We start from the raw sequence: 18,910 nt of genomic DNA, 5'->3' as shown, positions 1-18,910 counted from the left end.
TTTTTTTGTCCATACATGATTTTACAAACATTTTGTTAGTGATGGTGGATAGGGGAAATTAGATAAGGAACATTGCTTTAATTTGAATATTTGTAAAAATGCAAAGGTCTTAGTTTCATTTGAATTGCTGCCCTGGCATGTGCAAACACTGGGCTACCTAAGAAATTGCAATAATTTAAGCCTTCTCTATCACTTTATCTTTTATAGAAACAAATGTATCTTGAGGAAGGAGATAGAATCAACAAAGCATGATTCTTTTAGTCAATACTACAATAAATACTTTAGCTACAAACAAATAATTGCTCCTTTTAACATCCTATGAATATACAAGTCTTTCCTTTTCCAAGCCACATCTGAAAATGGCTATTCTCTTTGTAAAAATCCAGAGCTTGTTACTGTAAGATAGAGACATTGCCCATTACTGCTTTTATAAGTCATCAAATAAAATGCATCTCTAGATCAATTCTCTTTCCCTCTTCCTATGTTTGGACTTTGGACAGCTCCAATAGCTTGTTAACAAAACTCTTGGGAGGAATGTAAATGCATTTATGGTTATGGTTATTAAAAATACAGTAACCATGCTTATAAAAATCATGAAGCATACAATCTTCAAAGATGCAATGGCGTCTGAATAATATTCCGATTTGTGATTTCATTACTTGCAAAACGAAAGACTCTCCTGTATTATCCTGCCATCCATTAGTGAATATCGTAAGACAATAGGATGTCTTCAAGGAAACATGGCAAAATCTTTGTTACTTTAATGTTTATTACTTTGTATTTTCTTCCAACAATTTTAAAGTAGTGCTTGGTTTTTCTATGCACTTCAAACTTTTGTAAGCATTGACTTCTATACTACAGACCTTGTGAATGTAGAGCTCTCCAGGGTGAGTTGTTTCCACATTCCCCCCAGCTTCAGATGCAAGGTCTACAATGACTGAGCCATCCTTCATTGATTCCACCATAGTCTTAGTGATTAAGATTGGAGCTTTCTTTCCTGTGGGAAATTATAAGAAACCAAAGAAAGATAGAAAGAAAGAAAGCCCCTCAAAACCCACAAACCAAAACCCAAATATATATAAAGTAATTCCAAACTAAAGTGGGAGCAAGGAAAACTAAAACATCTGGCATATTGTGTTTGCCACTGAAAATAAATAACAAACAACTAATAACTTAGGCTGCCTATAGATGTGCTGGTTCACATTCTTCTTAGAACGCTCTAGCATCACCTCACCGTCACATATGTTAACCCCCCACCTCCAGGCCGAATTTTAAAATGATTGTGGGGGAGCTTTAGTTAAAGCACTCCCATCGCCATCTTAAAATGTAGGGGGTTTAATACACATAATGGTGGGCTATTTTAATTAGATTAGCTATCAGGGAACCACTTTAAGTGAAATGGCTCCTCCCCATCCCTGAGCACATGTATAGACACCCTCTGAGTCTGAACCTAGAATTACTAGATAATTATTAAAACAAGAATAAGGTACTCTAATCCATGGAGTAGGCATTGACTATGGCCCAGTTCCAATGCCACTATTCATGTATAACTGCCATTAGATATTTAGGTATAAGCATACCTTCAAGCTCTGCAATAATCATAAAGCTCTGTCTTACCTGGAATAAGAGCAGTACTAATAACAATATCCACATCTTTACATTGTCTAGCAAACAATGCCATTTCTGCTTCAATAAATTCTTTAGACATTTCTTTTGCATAACCTCCAACCCCTTCTCCAGTTTCTGCAATGTCCACTTCTAGAGTTTCTGATCCAAGGGACTTAAACTGCTCCAGTGCTGCTGGCCTGCACACCAAGACAGAGATGACAGATACCAGGGTTTTTCATTTCATCATTTTATAAAGACAGTGATCACAAAATTATACCAGTTACAAGGTAACAACTGTTGACAAGTTCTTTCCAGCAGATAGCAGATTAAGTTAGAGAAAAACAATGAAATACCGGTCCAATTCTGCATAAGCAAGTCCCTGCACCAAGGAAGGGCACACATCTAAACAGTCCCACTGTGGGGTTTATTGTGTGCCTTGCTGACATGACCTCATTAAGAGCAGGTGATGTCTCCTGGAACTATTTGAGTAAATACTGAATTCTAAAATCATTCTACCTACAATGTATATCAGATTTTTTCCTCCTCTTTGGATTGCTTCCCCCCTTTCTGGGATGTAGGCTGTATCAACAGAAGCATCAAACTGTGCAACAGTTCCTCTCCATATGGAACTGATGTGGCTGTACCTGGAATGCTGCATTCTTTTCTGGAGTCTGATATGAACAAATTGGAAGAAATCCAGAGAATTAAAACAAAAGTGATTATGGGGGAAAGAGGGACTGATTTCTTATGCGAAAATTAAAGGCAATAGCTTGACTAAAGGATGTCTTTGTAGCAGCTAAATATTTGAAGGTTTCAAATACAGAAGCTCCAGTTCTCTAGTGTGTTCCAGGAAACCCCTGCACATGGGCAGATCTTCCACTGACTTCCATGGACTCACACTGGCCTGCATACAGAAATCAAAGCTTGGAGAAGAGCAAGGCCCTATAACTATCAAAATAGGATGAAATGCAGAGAGAAATTTTAAACTGAATATCAGGGGACTGTTCCTAACAATGAGAACATTTATACATTGGAAGGGTCTCCAAAGGAAAGTAAGAGAAACAATGAACTGAAGTGGCTGGGACCTTGAAACGTGCCAGGACAAAGAGAAAGAAAAGGCCTCTAGTTAACACTCCTATGGATTGAACAGGCCATGTCTAAACATTATTCTGCTTTATTTTGCAGGTGGGATTTTCATGAAAAATTAGAACTCAAATTTGCATGTACCTGATTTGCATGGCTGCAATGCCTGGAGCACATGTATAAGGGGGAAATTAGTGCAGCAACATATTAAGACTGGCCCAAGTGCAGCATGTGCTCACAGCATCTTTGGTGCTCTGTGTTCAAAGGGATTTTCACCAATGTAAACAAAACCGAAACTTTGCTCAAAATACATGATGTAAATGGAAGCCCAACATTCAGGATTGTCTTACCCTACCTGGTGTCAAATCCCCTGACAATGGCTCCCATTGCTTTAGCAGCTCCTGCAGCAGCCAGCCCAGCCACACCACCACCAATTATCAACATCTAGGAAGTTGAAACATATAGAGTGTTAGGAAAGGGCAGTTTGTGTCCCTCAACCTCATAGCAATCCATAGGTATAATGCCCCGACCTTCAAAAGCATTGGTACTTAAAAGAGCACAGGAAGATACAAAATGTAGTGCTTCATAGAAGTTTCAGATTATATCACAACACATCAAACAATTGGCTTAGGCGAGGAGAATAGGCGTGAGTGTGCCAAAGTCTTTAAAAAAAGGCTAAATAAACACTTGTCTAGGATGTTTTAGACAGGGATGATCTTGCTTTGAGCAGAGAGTTGGACTAGGTGATCTCCTGAGGTCCCTCCCAGCCCTACTTTGCTATGACTCTATGATTTACAAAAAAAGATAAGGTAGAATGGTGTCAACACTTCAGACAATTAAATTATACAAATATGAATGCTATTTATTTTCCTGCCCACAGTTCATGGACTCTCTCTCTTTCTCAAACTTTGATAATAAAGACTGGTAGTCCTAATTTGATCAGTCCTTTGAATCTGTAGCCCAGCTTTTCTTCAGGTGGTTTTTATGGACCAAATTCTGCCCTCAGATATGAATCCACAAATTTCACTGAAATAGGTATTAGAGCACAGAATGTGCTCCATCTATTGGTAGACTTTTCCTTCTAAAAAAAAAAAAGAGTCCCCATCTGTCTCTGGGTGTGATTCAGTGCACTTTTTGACATTTAATAAATGATTACACCTGATCAAACATATGCCAAAGCCTCTTTTAAAAATGCAAATTGGAACCAAACTGCAGCCAAGTTCTTCTCTCAAGTCATTCCTCTTTGACTTCAGGGGCATAACACATGCATAGATGTGAGCAGAATTTGACCTGTTGTTAGCCAGAAAGACCTGTTCTTGGGGCAGCGGGGAGATCATGGCCTCAGATCGTGCCCTGGGAGGTGCACTACTTCTTAAAGCTTCTGAGTGCACACATGAAGTAGACCAAATACACCTCCTTTTATGACACTGCCATAAGCAATCCACTCAACAATCCTGTTTCCTCCCAGCTCTTTGAAAAAGGCAAATGCTTTAGGTGGTTTTCATGGAGATCATACTCTGTATTCTGAAGAGCCCAGGGATGGCTATTATGCTTGACGTCTCTATGGGGGTACAAACTTAGAGAAAGAGTTACTACACTTACCCTCCCACCTTTATAAGAAGTAGGTACAATCTGGCCCCAGTACAAATAAAATTGCAAGTGAAATAGCAACAAATGGCATTGTATCAGGTAACCCCTAGATTTCCCACTTGTATAACAAAACTTCACTCCTTGTATATACTATTACTTAGGGCACTCAGCACAGAATTTTATTCCATTTAGATCAGCGCTAACATTCATACCTTTGCAGGAGGAACTTTTCCAGCTGCTGTTATCTGACCAGTAAAAAATCTACCAAAATGATTGGCTGCCAGGACTACAGCCTTGTACCTAGAAAAGTCAAATAAGAGAACACTGTGGTAATGCAGTAACCCTCTGCAGAGATAGCATAAGGATAAATAGGACCCACACACATGCTTGGATACAGGTGCCTATATACAAAATCACAGCACAAGAGCCAAAATCCTTCAGACAAACACACAAAAGAAATCTATGAGATCATTAATAGAAACTCCATAAAACAAACAACAGCTATTGGACATCTTAAACCAATAAATCTGCTAAATGAAAAAACACATACAGATGTCACGCCAATTTATACCAGTGGTTTGTAACACAGTTTTAAAGCGAATGCCTGATGAAAGATGATTGCTGGGAAAGGACTACATTCCAAGGGTGTGGACACAAGGCATAAATAAACTGCTTACTATTATTACAATACTTCTGTGCCTTTTTTACACAATGGGTCAGCTGTAGTGTCTGTGCTCACCTAGGTAAGAAAGTCAGTCCATTTGTAGGGACTTGCAGGCAGAATGTAGGCAAGGTTATACTTGCATTTATAATGCTTCAAATATTATGTTTATCTACAGCTAAATATATATTATTATTTAAATTATGGTGATCTATACACTGCATTAAGCTATAACCAGTGCAGCTGCCTTAACTCTGCTGAGTGGATGATGGCACAGAAGCTGGCCAACTGTCAGTACCATGCGATAGTGTAAAGCAATCGTTCAGTAAGTAAAATCCTGGCCCACTGAAAAGAAGCATTCCCATTGACTTCAACGGGTGTGTCTAGACAAGCCTGAAGGTGCCTCTTGCAGCATCTCAAACCACTTTGAGATACTGCAAGAGGCATGTGTGGGAATGGCAAAAGGTTCTTCCCACTGCACGTTTGCAGTGGGAGGCAAAATTAGACCAAAAAAGGTAAAAAATTATTGGTCAAAAAAAATGGAGTGAAAAAAAGCAGAGCAGCCAGAGGCTGGGTCCTCCACAGAGGTGCTCTGGTAGGAGCCAGAGCATCTCTGTGTTGGCCCTCACCCTGGTGCTGAAGCACGTTGCTTCCCCACCCTCAGCCTGCCCCCCAGCCCCCCTCATCACTGCCCTGCCCAGCTCTATCCCCTCAAAGCCCTCCAAATGCTGCCCCCCCTGCACCCCAGCCTCCCCAAAATTAAAAACAAAACAAAAAAAACCCTGACACTCACCAGCAGTTCCAGCTGCCATCTAAGTCACTGGGCAGGAGCTGGCAGGGTATGGGGCCAGGCAGGGCAGCAATCCAAGGGGCTGGGGGAGCAAGCGGAGGTGGGGCACATGGGCCCTGTGGGGGGGGTGGCCCCTGTTGGGGGGCTGTAGCCCCTGTGGGGAGCTGTAGCCTCTGGTGGGGGGCTATAGCCCCTGTGGGGGAGGGGCTATGGCCCCTGTAGGGGGCAGCAAAACATATAGGTATTTAGAATTCATTTTATTTTGATGATGGTGACACTGGTAGGCTTCCAAATTGCTTTAAACTCTAGATATATCAATAAAACATTGCCCAACTGATCACTGTTTCTCTGTCTCACTTTCTCTCTCTATAGATATAGATATATTGGTCTTTTTGTTTTAATTGTGGAGGAACATGGATTTTGGGGTATTTTACAGAGTGACTTTTTTACCAGGGATTTTTCAGTTTTCCAATAGGGAACACAACAATTCCTGCTAGGGAGGCCAGTGGCAGGACCCTGCCTGCTCAGCGCTGACACCTTGGACCAGCTGGAGGTGGCTGACCTCCTGGCTAGTTGGTGCTAAGAGGGCATGCTTTGACAGTTCAAAGCAGGCCACCACACTGGGAACATCTTCCGGTTGACAGCAGCCCAGATGGCTGGGCAGGGGCACACATAGCAGTAGTATTGCAAAGGCCAACTCTGTGGCCACAGCCCACTGGCAACTGGCCCAGAGGGGCAGATGCCTCTACTGACCGTATAGTCCCCATCTGGGTCTGCCAGGTGCGCAGCAGGTCACAGCCAGGCAGCAACCCCCACTGCCAGACTGCTGCAGTGGGTAGAGGGGGCAGGGAACTCTCAGGGCTGCTTCAGCAGTCCAGCTGGCACAAGGGGCAGTGTCCCCAGGTACCAATTAGCTCAGGGTCCCAGAAACTCCTGAGAGTGAGTAGCCTGAGCTACTTGACAGGGCAGCTTTTTGTACTGATGAGGCCAGGACAGGGCAGCTTTTTATACTGCTGGGGACAACACAGGTGCTGGTCCTGGGCTATAGCTCCCCCTGGCAGCAGATCTGGGAGGGGCTAGGCAGGGTTATTTTGCCCCAAGTGGCACAATTTGCCGCACAGCAAAGTCCATGTCCAGGCACATGTGTTGAGGCAAAAAGCCCGAGCTCAAATCTGCACTGTTTCTATTTTTGCTGCTGCAAGTGCACATGCCTGCATGTATGGACCCACACAGTGAGGCCAGGATTTCAATTGTGAATAGAGATGAGAGAAGAGAAAAAGTGAGACATGCTAATGCTCAAGTTGAACAAGAGCAAAAAACTAAAAGTATGAGATATGCCAAATGGCTTCTAACAGATGGTCCCTACTTAACTGCTCAGACCATGAATAAAACTCAGTCCCACCATACATCCACCTAGGATTGTATTCAGGCCCATGAAACTCTTCTTTGCTTGAATTAAAGTTATCCATGATGCCCTTCACAAAAAATCCAGGTTTTATTAGCAATTTCCCAAAATCTAATTTGAATATGATTATTTTCTGTATTAGAACCAAAATTAATCCTCTGCCATGGAATGGCATCCATTTTCTTTTCATAGTCATGTGTCACTGGAGTGACTAAAAGTATTTTGGGCTCAGGGCAAATAGGGAGGTGGATGAATGTTATAAACAAATATTTTACGGTAAGCTTGTTTAGAAATGCAGTTTTGTTTCGAGCTATGTGCTAAACTATTGGAGGAAAATCAGAGCATTTGACACTAAATTAATCAGATAAAGTTTTAGGCTAAAAAATAGAGAGTGCGTAATGGGAAAATACTATTCATCTCTATAGACCAATTGTTTATATTTGCCAGAGCTGTCAGCAAGACCTTTTAAAAAGTATTCTCATGATTTTGTTTATGAGTCTGTGAAGACCAACAGTAATGACTATACTGACATTATCATTGCTTGTAATTTTCCCCCTTTAATTGCATCCTATCTGCATACACGAGAAATGATTCACATAACCACACTTCCATCTGACAATAGAAGGAGAAAAATATTACACGTAGTGTTGGAAAATTGGAAAATATTTCCTATGATGAAAATCCCAGGGAGTAAAGATATGTGTGTAGCCTTTACAACGCTGCGTAAGATAAAATAAGAAAATACTGTGTAGCTGCATGCTATACATATGAAATGTGCTTGTTTAACTCAACAACGTATTTCTGTTCTCATTCAAAATGATATTTTTATACATTTTGCCTCAGTTTTCACAAACATAACACAATTTAAAGGGACTATGACACGCAGGAGCCCATTATTCCTTTCCTAACACAGCTGTGAATCAGGAGGAATTCTATCAAACCAAATGGAATTAGTTGCACTGGTAAATGATGTTCTCAGCTTAGCCTAAATTTAGTAAAGACTCCTGGTGGAAGGCAGGATGATTCATGAAGATGTGAAGAGAATTGCAGTCAATCATACTCATCTGTGCGCCGTTTGAAAGACAGCAGTACATATTTCCCTGAAAGAGGGGTGGCAAATCATGTTCCATTGAGGCCACTGTTGCTAGCAGGCATGATGAGCCCGGCACCTTCTACAAATACTGACATGTAAGGTTTCCCTTCTCCTTCACATAAGTCTTGAGAGCAGAGGGTTTTTCCATTGCTATTTCCAGTTTTCACCAGGTATGTTTACAAGACCAAATTTATTACCTCTGAATTGTTCCATTTTTTGGTGGCTAATACCTGAACCCATATTTCCATGGGTCAATCCATCAAACGGCCCAGCAAGCTATCTTGCCCATGGTACTTTTCATTCTCATTTGTGGAGAGAAAGTGAAAGGAAATTGGCTGACGTGTATAGTATGCTTTAGTTCATTTCTGCCTATAAACATTTGGTTAGAAAATCCTGTGGAATAAAAATACCACATCAAAGCACTTTACATACCAGTGTGTATGAGCTTTTAGTTCTCCCTTTTCCTTCTTTAGTAAAAATTACTGAATCCTGTTTCTGTGGTTTCCAGCCTAATGAGGAAGTGATATTGTAACGTGCTTACCCTTTTTTGCTAAGGGACTGGTTTACTCATCTCAGATGCTCACTGTTTAAATATCCAGACACTGATGAGTAATCCCGGATCATGTTCACATAAAGTGCTTACTTCTTGAACAGTCTTGTCCATTAACTGCTTCCTCTCAAATAAACAAACAGATGAAAGAGCCCTCTGATTTACATTTCCCTAGCAAGAAACACAAACAAGTTCTAATCCAAGAAGAAATTTAGGAGAAATAAAATGGTGGTGAGAGTCATACTATATATCAGGGGTGTCAAACATATGGCCTACAAGCTGGATCCACGCTACCAGTGAGCTATGGAATTTGGGGGCACGACTAGCAGTGGGAAGGGCCTGCCACAGAATCTGTTGTCCTGGGACCCTCTTGGACATGGCATTCAGTGGTAGAGAGGTGAGTGAGGCCTGTGTTGATATAGCCCCGTTCGCCCTGCAGCTTCTTAGCCTACTGACACAGACACCACGTCTGCCACAGCAGGCAGCCACCTGGCCTGTGGCCACTTACCACACTATCATTGTATGGCATGCTGCCAGCAAAAGTTAAAGTTTGGACTAGCACAACCTTTTGTCCCTAAAAATCATCCTATTGGTTCATGACTGTTGGTAGAATAATATGTGAAAGTCTATGACATTGCTGTTGTTTTTGGTTTATTTGTTCGGTGAACAGATGACATCAGTCCTTGATCCAGTTGTTTTGAAACATGATTTACATTTGAATTTAAAATGCTTTAGGATTTAAAAAAGAAATGTGAATGTTGTATCAGACTTCAGGTTTGGCACATCCTATGTCTGATTGTTAGCTCATTGTTTACTCATTAACAGGGCACTGGGACAGCTGAGTCCTGGGAAGTGTTTTGGAGAAATAGCCACCCAAGGAAAAGGAAAAACAGAGTTGTTTTGTTTCTATCTTTTTTTTTTTTTGGTGTAAGACAATAGAGTCTCCAGATGTTGACAGAGAAATGTGAATAAAAAAGAGCCCAAGTGTCTGATATAATGATGACAACTCTTAGATTTTTCTCTCTGTTCCCTACAAAAGAGCATTTCAAAGTCCCTTGGAGACACAGGGAAGAAGATATGCATAAAACACTTTCCTGCTCTATGTTGTGCAAGACATTAACATTAGAGGACTATATTCACTCTGATCCTTTACAGGGGAATGCCATGATGTCATGCATAGTGGGCAAGATTCTGTGAGAAAGTATTATCAGATGTCTTCTGAATAAAACATCAGTGGCGAGGCAGCAAACAAGTGGCAAGGAAAATGACTTGTTCAATGAAGCACTTAAATATGTTTGATATTTTTACCAAATTGATTCTGTTTAAGACAAACTGGTTCAAATTTTAAACCATTTCAATATGTAGCCTATGTACATAAATAATTGGTCCAATATTTAAACTAGTTTGTTGTGCTTTTTTTTAAACGAGTTCCTTACATAAATCTAAATGGCTTTGAAATCAGTTCCAAAGCTGAATTGATTCAAAATGCGTTTATTACTGACTGGTGATTGGTCTTGATGGCTTGGCCAGCAGTGCAATGTGATACTATGTGGGAGGTTAGGGTTCAAGACCAGCAGGGAGATTCTTGCACCTCTGACTTTCAGAGGCTAGAATTTTTGTAAGGGCAAAATTTTTATTCCATGGGGAGCACCCAATTTCATGCAGCCCCTAGTGTCAGGCCTCAAAGTAGTAGAGTAACTTCAAAGACAGTATTACAGCTTCTACTTCAAACAAAGGAAAGTCCAGTTTGCATGTTGCTATCAATTCATAGTTTCCACTGCAAAAGATCTTATGTTTCAGCTTTACTTATGTGAAAGATCATCATGGAAAAATAATAAAAATTGGTATGTTAAGCTATGCCAAATATAAGCCACATTTATCATACTGTCGAGGATATTTAGAACCACATGTGTTTCAACAGGCTTGCTGAAATTACTTCTCTCTCATACCTGCAACAAGTATAGCTCTCAAACAATTCACATATCTTCTATTGTTAAAAAAAAGCAGCAGCAGCAGCCTTTTTTAAGACATTGGTATTTATGTAACAGGGAAACATATTGTTTTAAAATACAGTTATTCTTCAAAGCCTAAATCAGAAAGGGACTGATAAAGTGGCCATAATCAATACTTTGTGGTAGATTCTCTACACTTTAGCTCCTCTGCCTTCATTCCCTGGTGCAGAAGGTGCATCAGGGATGGAAAGGAAGTGTCTGGAGTATATGGCACTCAAATTAACCCAGCTGGCAATCAGTCCCCTCTTCCTCCTCCCCACGCTCACCAAGCTATCCTGTGCATCTGTGTGAGTAAATGTCCATCCTCTGCAGAAACCTCATCTAGCCTCAAGCAGAGCCATCCTCTGCTACTCTTCCCTTAGATTCAGGCACAGGCAGTCAAGAACCTGTCTTCTACTCCCTGTGGCTCCCAACACCTGGCAAAGCAGCAGACTGTAGAGCAGCCAGCACCTATCTTTCCTCCATGTAAGAAGAGGCAGATAAAATAATCCTGTACACCAAGTAGAACCAACAGGAATAGGGATACACAGCTATACAACATGCCATCAAGTACAAAATAACAATCATGTCTTCAAGTTAATAATGTGCACCCTTACCCTGCAATGTTAGCCATCGAGCTTAGAGCGTCATATCCTTGAGCAATAGTGACTCGAGGAACTTGGTCCATTGCCAAGACTGTGGCTTTGCGTTGGGCAAGTTTGTCTAAGAGGTCCGGGTTCTGAGCAGGGTAGATGAAGCTGACAAGTGTTGCGTTTTCTTTGAGCAAAGTGGCTTCGTGCAATCCCAGCTCTTCATTAAAACATGGGGCTCGTACCTTAATTAGATATGAAGAATGCCATATTTTACAGCTTTAATTAAACAAGTTCAACGACTTCAATGGCTACTAATTTTAATTTAATATGAAATGCAGTTTTTAAAAGTCAACTAAAACATATGAAATACCTTTCCTAGTGCTAACCCCCTGTGCCATATGGTGTCCTATTGTCTCCCTAAGTAGTGGACCCTGATGCATGATTACAGCCTTAGAGTCAATTTTAGTAAACAAAAATGCTTTTCAAGGCTTTTCAATTTACTTGGGCCCACGGGCTGAATCTGGACTGAAAGTCTTCTTGCCACCCAGACAATCCACCTGTTGCTAGTCAGGCCACAATTGAAGCCTTTGCTTCTTGGGCAGCTCCAGTTTAAATGAATTTATATCAAATCATCTTGTCCCACTGATTAAGCAGTGATTTAAGGTCTGGACATAAGACATACTTACATTGGTTTGATATACCAGTGTAAATTGCACCAGGATCCAGAGCAGAAAGACAACCAGCTTATCCCAATATAACAAATTGTTATTATGGCACCTTACTAGTAATTAACTAGTGGTAAACCAGTAGCAGTCTGCTTATATTAACAGTTTCGCTGGGGTAACTTGTGGGCAACACTACAGTGGTGTAGTTTTACCTCTGATCCATAGAGAGGCAATTTTCCATTGGACTGAGTATAGGGCTTTTGTTGGTTACCCAATCCCCATTTAAAATTATACAAAGGCCAACTGCACTGGTATAAACATGTTCTATATGAAGGCCTATCAATTGGGATGGAATAGAATGCAATCTTCGACAGAATAACTCAGGGTGTATATGGAGCAAAAGCTCTTCGGGAAAATAACACCCCCCCCACCCCAAAATATTATACATTTAGTCATTAATGATGCACTTAACGCTGTTGGTTTTCTAAAAACGTATTAAGTTATACTTCTTTTCTATATGATTTAATGGCACAGGTAAGTTTTTATACTTCTATAATTTTATTTTTATTCTAATTTTTGTTGGAATCTCTCTCACCTAATATTTGTGCCCTGCCATCAAAATAAATATATGGTTCATGTCATATGTTAAACTTGCCTTTAAAACAATATCTGAGCCAAATACAGTTTTCATATCATTGATTACTGCTCCAGCCTCTTTGTATTGCTCATCAGAGAATTTTGCTTCTTTGCCAGCTCCGTGTTCCACTTGTACATTAAAGCCCTGTTTAACTAAGATCTGGACACCAGCAGGAGAGACTGCCACTCGCTTCTCATTTTTGTATGTTTCTTTGGGGATACCGACAACCAGGTCCTTGTAGCGAAATCCTAAGTAAAAATCAAGAAAGAATATGATTTTCTCTGATGCATATCAAATTTTATGGATAGGAGATTTTCAAAAGCACAAAGGACATTTCAATATTTAAATTCCAGTAGAGGTGAATGTGACCAGAATGTCTATTCCATTCAGAGGTGCCTACCTCTGAAATTTCCACCCTATGAAATCCCAGGATTATTCGTTTAAGTCTTTACGCACATGAAGAGTCCTTACACACAGAAATAGTCCAATTGGTTGACTGCAGTGGGACTATTTACATGAGAAGAAATGACAGGATTGGGCCCTATATTTCTGTAAATAACAGAGAATAACCAGAGAAAACATTTCACTATTACACTTTGTACAGTGTATCTTTCCACAGCCAGCTCACATGGTCACACAAATGCATTCATGAATGCCAAAAGAATAACAAATTAAAGTCTGGTTTATAAAAGCCTTGGCTGGGATACTGCTTATACAAGTTTTCATGCTGTTTACCCTGAAAAAGGTGTAGAACTGACCACAATTAAGTGACAACCTCAATTCCACTCATTCACGAGCTGGGAAAACCAAAGATGATACCACAGGGTTAGGAAAGGAAGCTCTGTTTTTACTGGCTTCACTTGTGAATAAACTGTGCTTGTTAAGAGAGATGAAGGCATTTTCTGAAATAGTCTAAGCCAGGAGTGTTAAACTTACATCCTGCATCTGGCCCGCAGAGCCATGTTGTGTGGCTCCTGGTAGAGGGGCCATAAATTTGGAGGTGGACCAAGCGGTGGTGAGGCTTACCACAGAAAACTGGGGCACAGAGCCCTTCTGGGCATATGTGTCACCAGCAGGGGGTAAGCAATGACTGTGTTAACTGCTGCCACCTCCACTTACCCTACCATGTCGAGATCTACCCCTGGGCATGGAGTGAGTTTGACACCCCTTGTCTAAGCAACATTTGTGTAGATCTTTAAGGACCTGATTCTGCAAGGTTTCACAGCAATAGCTGAAAATGAACTGTGTAGGTTTTCAGGTTCAGGCCCAAAACCATTTTTCATACAGGAGCCAATCCCCTGCAATCTAAGTACAGTTTTTTCATTGCTCCAATGAAACTGGATTGGGCTCTTTAAGAGTTGCATTCATCCCTGCGCTGAGGGCCAGCACCAAAGCCCATGGTTTATTTCAGTGCCCATTATGCCTTTAAGAGTAGGTTTTAGAAATGCATCACTCTGGCTTGCTTACAGTAGTTAATATGGAACAAGTCACTGAAATGTTGTTATCACTGTCACGGGGCAGGGGTCCAGGAGCAGCCGTGATCTCTCCTGGCGCCCCTACCATGCTAAGTTGCCCATCTAGCACCCTCGTTCTCACCCGCCACGACTCTGATGGTTCTATAATATTAATGGGAGGCTGCCTTACTTGACCTCTTGGACCCGGTGCTCTTAACCTTCTGGTCCCTGCTCTATATGTTTAGATACTGGTGCACCCAACCCTATGGGCGTCGCATGGCTCCTTCCACCCCTAATACCACGCCCCAAGCCTCTCAGTTGTTCCGGACGTTATCTCGTCTATGCTCTTTCCTTAGTGGCCCCGTCCGAGGCCTCTGCTCGTATGTTCGCCCTCACCGGGCTCCTTATTGCCGTACTTGCCCCACCAGGCTATAGTCATACGCTCGCCCTCACCGGGCTCTCCAATCTTGCACTTGCCCTCACTGGGCTCTAGTCATACACTCGCCCTCACCGGGTTCTCTAATCTTGTACTCACCCTCCCCTGGGGCTTCTCCGTGTACTCACCCTCTCCAGGGCCTCGCAATTGGCTCGCCCCCTTCTGGGGCTTCTCCTGCACAGACAGTGCCCCTCTGGGGCCTGTCTCGCCACGCTCACGCCCGCACTGGGGCCTGTCTCCCCGTGCTTCCCGCAGTCAGGGCTCAGGTGGCCGTAGCCGAGCCTGGCCCCCTGACCCTCTTCATGGGTCTTGCGCCCTGCTCGGGCTCCTCACAATTGGGCTCAGGCGGCCTCAGCCTCACCTGGCCCTCTAGACCCTTTCCTGGGGCTGGAGTCAGTGCCCCCTGAATGTTGTGCCCTCACTGGGCTTCTTGCTTGCACGCCCCTTCCTAGGGCTCTGCCCACACTAGGGCTCCCGCTCACACTGGGGTCTGTCTCGCCCATGCAATCGGGGCTCAGGCAGCCTCGGCCTCACCTGGCCCCTCAACCCCCTTTCTCAGGGTCCTATGCCCTGCTGGGGTTCCTCCCGATACTGCCCCACTGGGCTGGGATCAGGGCACCCCACTAGCTCCTCCCAATGTCGCCCACACTGGGCTGGGGTTGGGACACCCCCAAAACACTGCGCCCAATTGGGGCTCAGGCAGCCTTGGCCTTACCTGGCCCCCAGATCCCCTTCCTGGGGTCTTACACCCACTGGGCTCATCGCGAAAATCACCCACACTGGGGCCGGGGTCAGGACACCCCAAAATGCAGCACCCTCTGTGGTGCCAGGAACCCCCCCTCCCCCCCACTGGGGAGCTCCTATGAGGCCTCCTCCACCCCTACAGCCTCGCCCGGTCCTCCGGTGTTACAATAGCGAACAGAAAACACAAAGCCATGAGCCAACTGGCTGCAACACAAAAGAAGCCTCCTGACTATAACGTACACGCCGCGCTACCCTGGCTATTCTTCATCCCTGTCAGGGTTCTCTCCACCCCGTACCATCATGCAGACACTCAGGCAATCAGGCTAGGCTAGGCTAGGCTAGGCTGCACTGCGCTGTGCTGCTCTGCTCTGCTCTGCAGCAGAGCTCCTGCTCCTAGGCTGCCAGAGGAGAACTGACCTCTGGCCTCAGCCTGGCTGCTTATAAAGGCCAGGCCCTGTCCTCTTCTGGTCATCTGACCAGACTGTTTGCCCCAGCAACCCACACCTGTGCTGCCCTGCAGATTGGCAGCTGCCCTTATTACTATTACCAGTAGCGAGCACCCTAGTGCTCTGCTACAATCACCATCATTTTATACTATACACCAATTGCACAAACTTCAGCATCTGCTTCCCTAAATATACATTGTCAGCTCAGCGCCAGAGAGCACTCCACATGTGGCTACACAGACAAGACTGGTGCACATAGCCAGGACATTTCTATTCAGAACATGCTAAATAGAGCAAGTCAATGCTGACGTACAATTGTTATCAATGCAAACTTGTACACAAGCTGGGAATGACTATAAAAACTTTACCCCTAAACAAAAGAAAGCAACAATTAGTAGTTATAATGTTATAAAGCAAGAAAGTGTTAAGGGGAGTTTACTAGAGAACATAATAGATCTGTCCTGGAAATGCCGCACATGAGAACCATATGAATAGCGGCAGGTTTTATAAACATCATTGGTCTCTTAAAAAAAAATGGCTTTTTCTGATTAATTCATAAAACAGCTTGTAATGGTCATGTGTTACAGAAAAAAGTATGTGATTGCTTAAATAAAATTAAACTGGAAGAGCGTGTAGCTTGATAATGAAAGAATATTTACAATTAAACCAAAACACTGACAGGGTTTAGAATCATAGAAAATGAGGGTTGGAAGGGACCTCAGAAGGCCATCTAGTCCAACTCCCTGCTCAAAACAGGAGCAACCCCAACTAGCCAGAGCTGTCCCTAGGGGTGTGCAGGGCCCAGGGCATATCAGCCCATGTGGGGCTGGGGGGTGACAAGTGGCTGGAGCACAGAGTGGGGGTGGGAAGAGGAAGTGGCCAGAGCATGCTGGTAGTGGGCAGCGGCTGCAGTGGGGCCTGTACAGCACTGTCCGTGGAGCCCCCCAAAGAGTGGAGCCCAGGGCAGTCACCCCAATTCGCCCCCCCCCAAGGGACAGCCCTGCAATTAGCATTACATAAGAAAGCAGCTTGACCCAAAAGCTAACATAAAAACTATATCCTCCTCAACTTACTAAAGCAAGCTTTCCGTTGGTTAAATGGTGCCATTAGCCACACTTTTTAGCAAGTGGCGGTAAGCAAGCTACCCCATTCCAGGACTAATTATTTTCCAGACACCCTCCGATTCACAAGTGGTTCTTTCTGTAGTGGGGACAGTAATATATCACTGGCAGTAAGTTACTTCCCTCAACCTCCTTGCAAATTCAGGTGAGTGAGCACAATGGCCAGCACACATAATCACAATGGAACAAAGACTTTGCCTATTCCCAACCCACTTAATTTGGAGAGGAAGTAGAGAGACAGGTTATCCCACATGGCTAGACCCAAGATCCAGGCAGTTCATGTAGCTCCATAAAGGTTCTCACTCTGGCTATTCCAAATCACACTCTGGTCTATAGGCTTGATGGAACTACAGAACTGAGTAAAGAGCAGCCTTTGACCCTTGTTGGTTCCTGTGTGCTGGACTGTACATAATTAGGAACACAGGCCTGGAAGGGACCTGCTAGGTCACTAAACATAGCCCTTGGCAATTGTAGGTACCATATCATATAATCCCTTTCACTGCCAAATCGAGTCAGAGACCAAAGCTTCACACAGCCCTACCTACCAACATAGTTCCTACTCAAGAGATGTATAGCAAGGATCACAGAGTCTCCACATGCATGGCCTGATTCCCCAAGCCACGCTGTACTGATTTGGAGACTGGCTGAGGCCTATTTCCTGACAAACGAGTAAAGAAGACAACTTCAACAGGGGAAAGCCACAGATTTCCATCTGTGGATCTGTCTCCTCACATATTTTCAAAAGACAATCGGGACCCAACTTACTAACATTTCCTACTAACACATGCATTAACCTTTAAACATGAGAAACCAACTACTGATTGGGTACTATATCTATCATACTTTAATAAAAGCAGGCAAGCAGTAAAGCACTAGTCATTTTTGCTATGTCTTAAATTAGCAGATTTCTCCATGTCAATATTCCAGGGTTTATATAACTGATTTCATAGTGTGGAAAGGGCAAATTTTTGCCATGGAGCTACAGTCTGGCCTGTCTTCTGTAATTCAAGCATCGACTTTCCTTTTATGGCAGACAGGTAACAGACCAGCATCTGGCTCTATAGCTTTCTGCTTGGGCCTCAAAAAGAAAGCATGATCCTATATCACATGTGGAGATTCAGAATCCCCTAACATGACTTACCACTATCTCCACTGCCTATAAGCAACTTCTATCTGGACAAATTCTATCCCCCAAATGCAATTCCTATGGGCTTTATCTGATGGCAAAATATTATTCTAAAAGTTTTCCTGATACAAATAAGCTGAGAGAGTAACATACCTAACAAAGTTCCAACCCTTGTATGTACATGAAAATCATTCTTCCTGTGGCTACTTTATATGGACATTTTTATTCATTTCCATTTATTTTAAGAGAAGTAAAAGTGATGACACATCTAGGACCCTGAGGATCCTCATTTCTATAATGCCTTCCTGGAAATTAGCAGCTGTTAGTATGAAGTGCTCAGTGTCTGCAGAAGAAGCCTTTGAAGTAAAAGTGCTCAGGCTTGATGGTTCTCCTCACTGATAAATTGCCAGTTTGAGCACCTGCACACTCCACCCAAGCTTTTATGCTTCCCAGATCCAAGTTTACTGCCGTAATTCACCTCCAAATAGTAGTTCCTTCAGCACTGTGCTTTAATGCATAAATAACAAAACACACCACATGATGTGTTAATCCTAGTGATGGGCCATAAGCAAAAGAACTGATCTGAATCAAAATTACACACCTATTCCCATCCATCTCTGCTTGACCCTTTTTTTAGCTTGCCATTTATTTCATATTTGTGCTATACTGTCACAAGTTGGGGGCTGTGCAAGCTCCCACACAAATGCACTACAGCCTTGTAGATCTGTTGCTGTTTGTGGTCCCAAGCTTCCTGTGAGCAAATTCTGTTGTTCAGCCTGAACGTTATATAGCAGGGGTGCTCAACCATAGATCCTCAGGCCAGATTTAGCCTGCAGAGCCACGTCATCCAGACTGCAGGGCTCCCCACATATTCTAAGATTTGGAGGTGCAGGAGTGGTGGCAGCAGTGGTGGCAGC

At 43.0% G+C, this 18,910-nt stretch overlaps 1 protein-coding gene across 1 annotated transcript in view; it reads right to left on the bottom strand.

Annotated features, from left to right (window-relative positions):
* LOC149852198 (NAD(P) transhydrogenase, mitochondrial-like) overlaps nucleotides 1-18,910 on the bottom strand; it is an 87,479-nt gene that overhangs the window by 49,397 nt on the left and 19,172 nt on the right. Inside the window, exons 3-8 of the mRNA XM_090028251.1 lie at nucleotides 12,685-12,914; nucleotides 11,389-11,606; nucleotides 4,494-4,581; nucleotides 3,047-3,135; nucleotides 1,618-1,805; nucleotides 864-997 (exon numbers count right to left, since the gene is read on the bottom strand). Coding sequence (XP_089884377.1) covers nucleotides 864-997; nucleotides 1,618-1,805; nucleotides 3,047-3,135; nucleotides 4,494-4,581; nucleotides 11,389-11,606; nucleotides 12,685-12,914 — 947 coding nt within the window. The remainder of the gene's footprint in view (nucleotides 1-863; nucleotides 998-1,617; nucleotides 1,806-3,046; nucleotides 3,136-4,493; nucleotides 4,582-11,388; nucleotides 11,607-12,684; nucleotides 12,915-18,910) is intronic.

The sequence above is a fragment of the Crocodylus siamensis genome, chromosome 15 (genome assembly GCF_052110815.1).
Source record: "Crocodylus siamensis isolate JL-2025a chromosome 15, ASM5211081v1, whole genome shotgun sequence".
Lineage (NCBI taxonomy): Eukaryota > Metazoa > Chordata > Crocodylia > Crocodylidae > Crocodylus > Crocodylus siamensis.
This window is presented reverse-complemented; position numbering and strand designations above follow the sequence as displayed.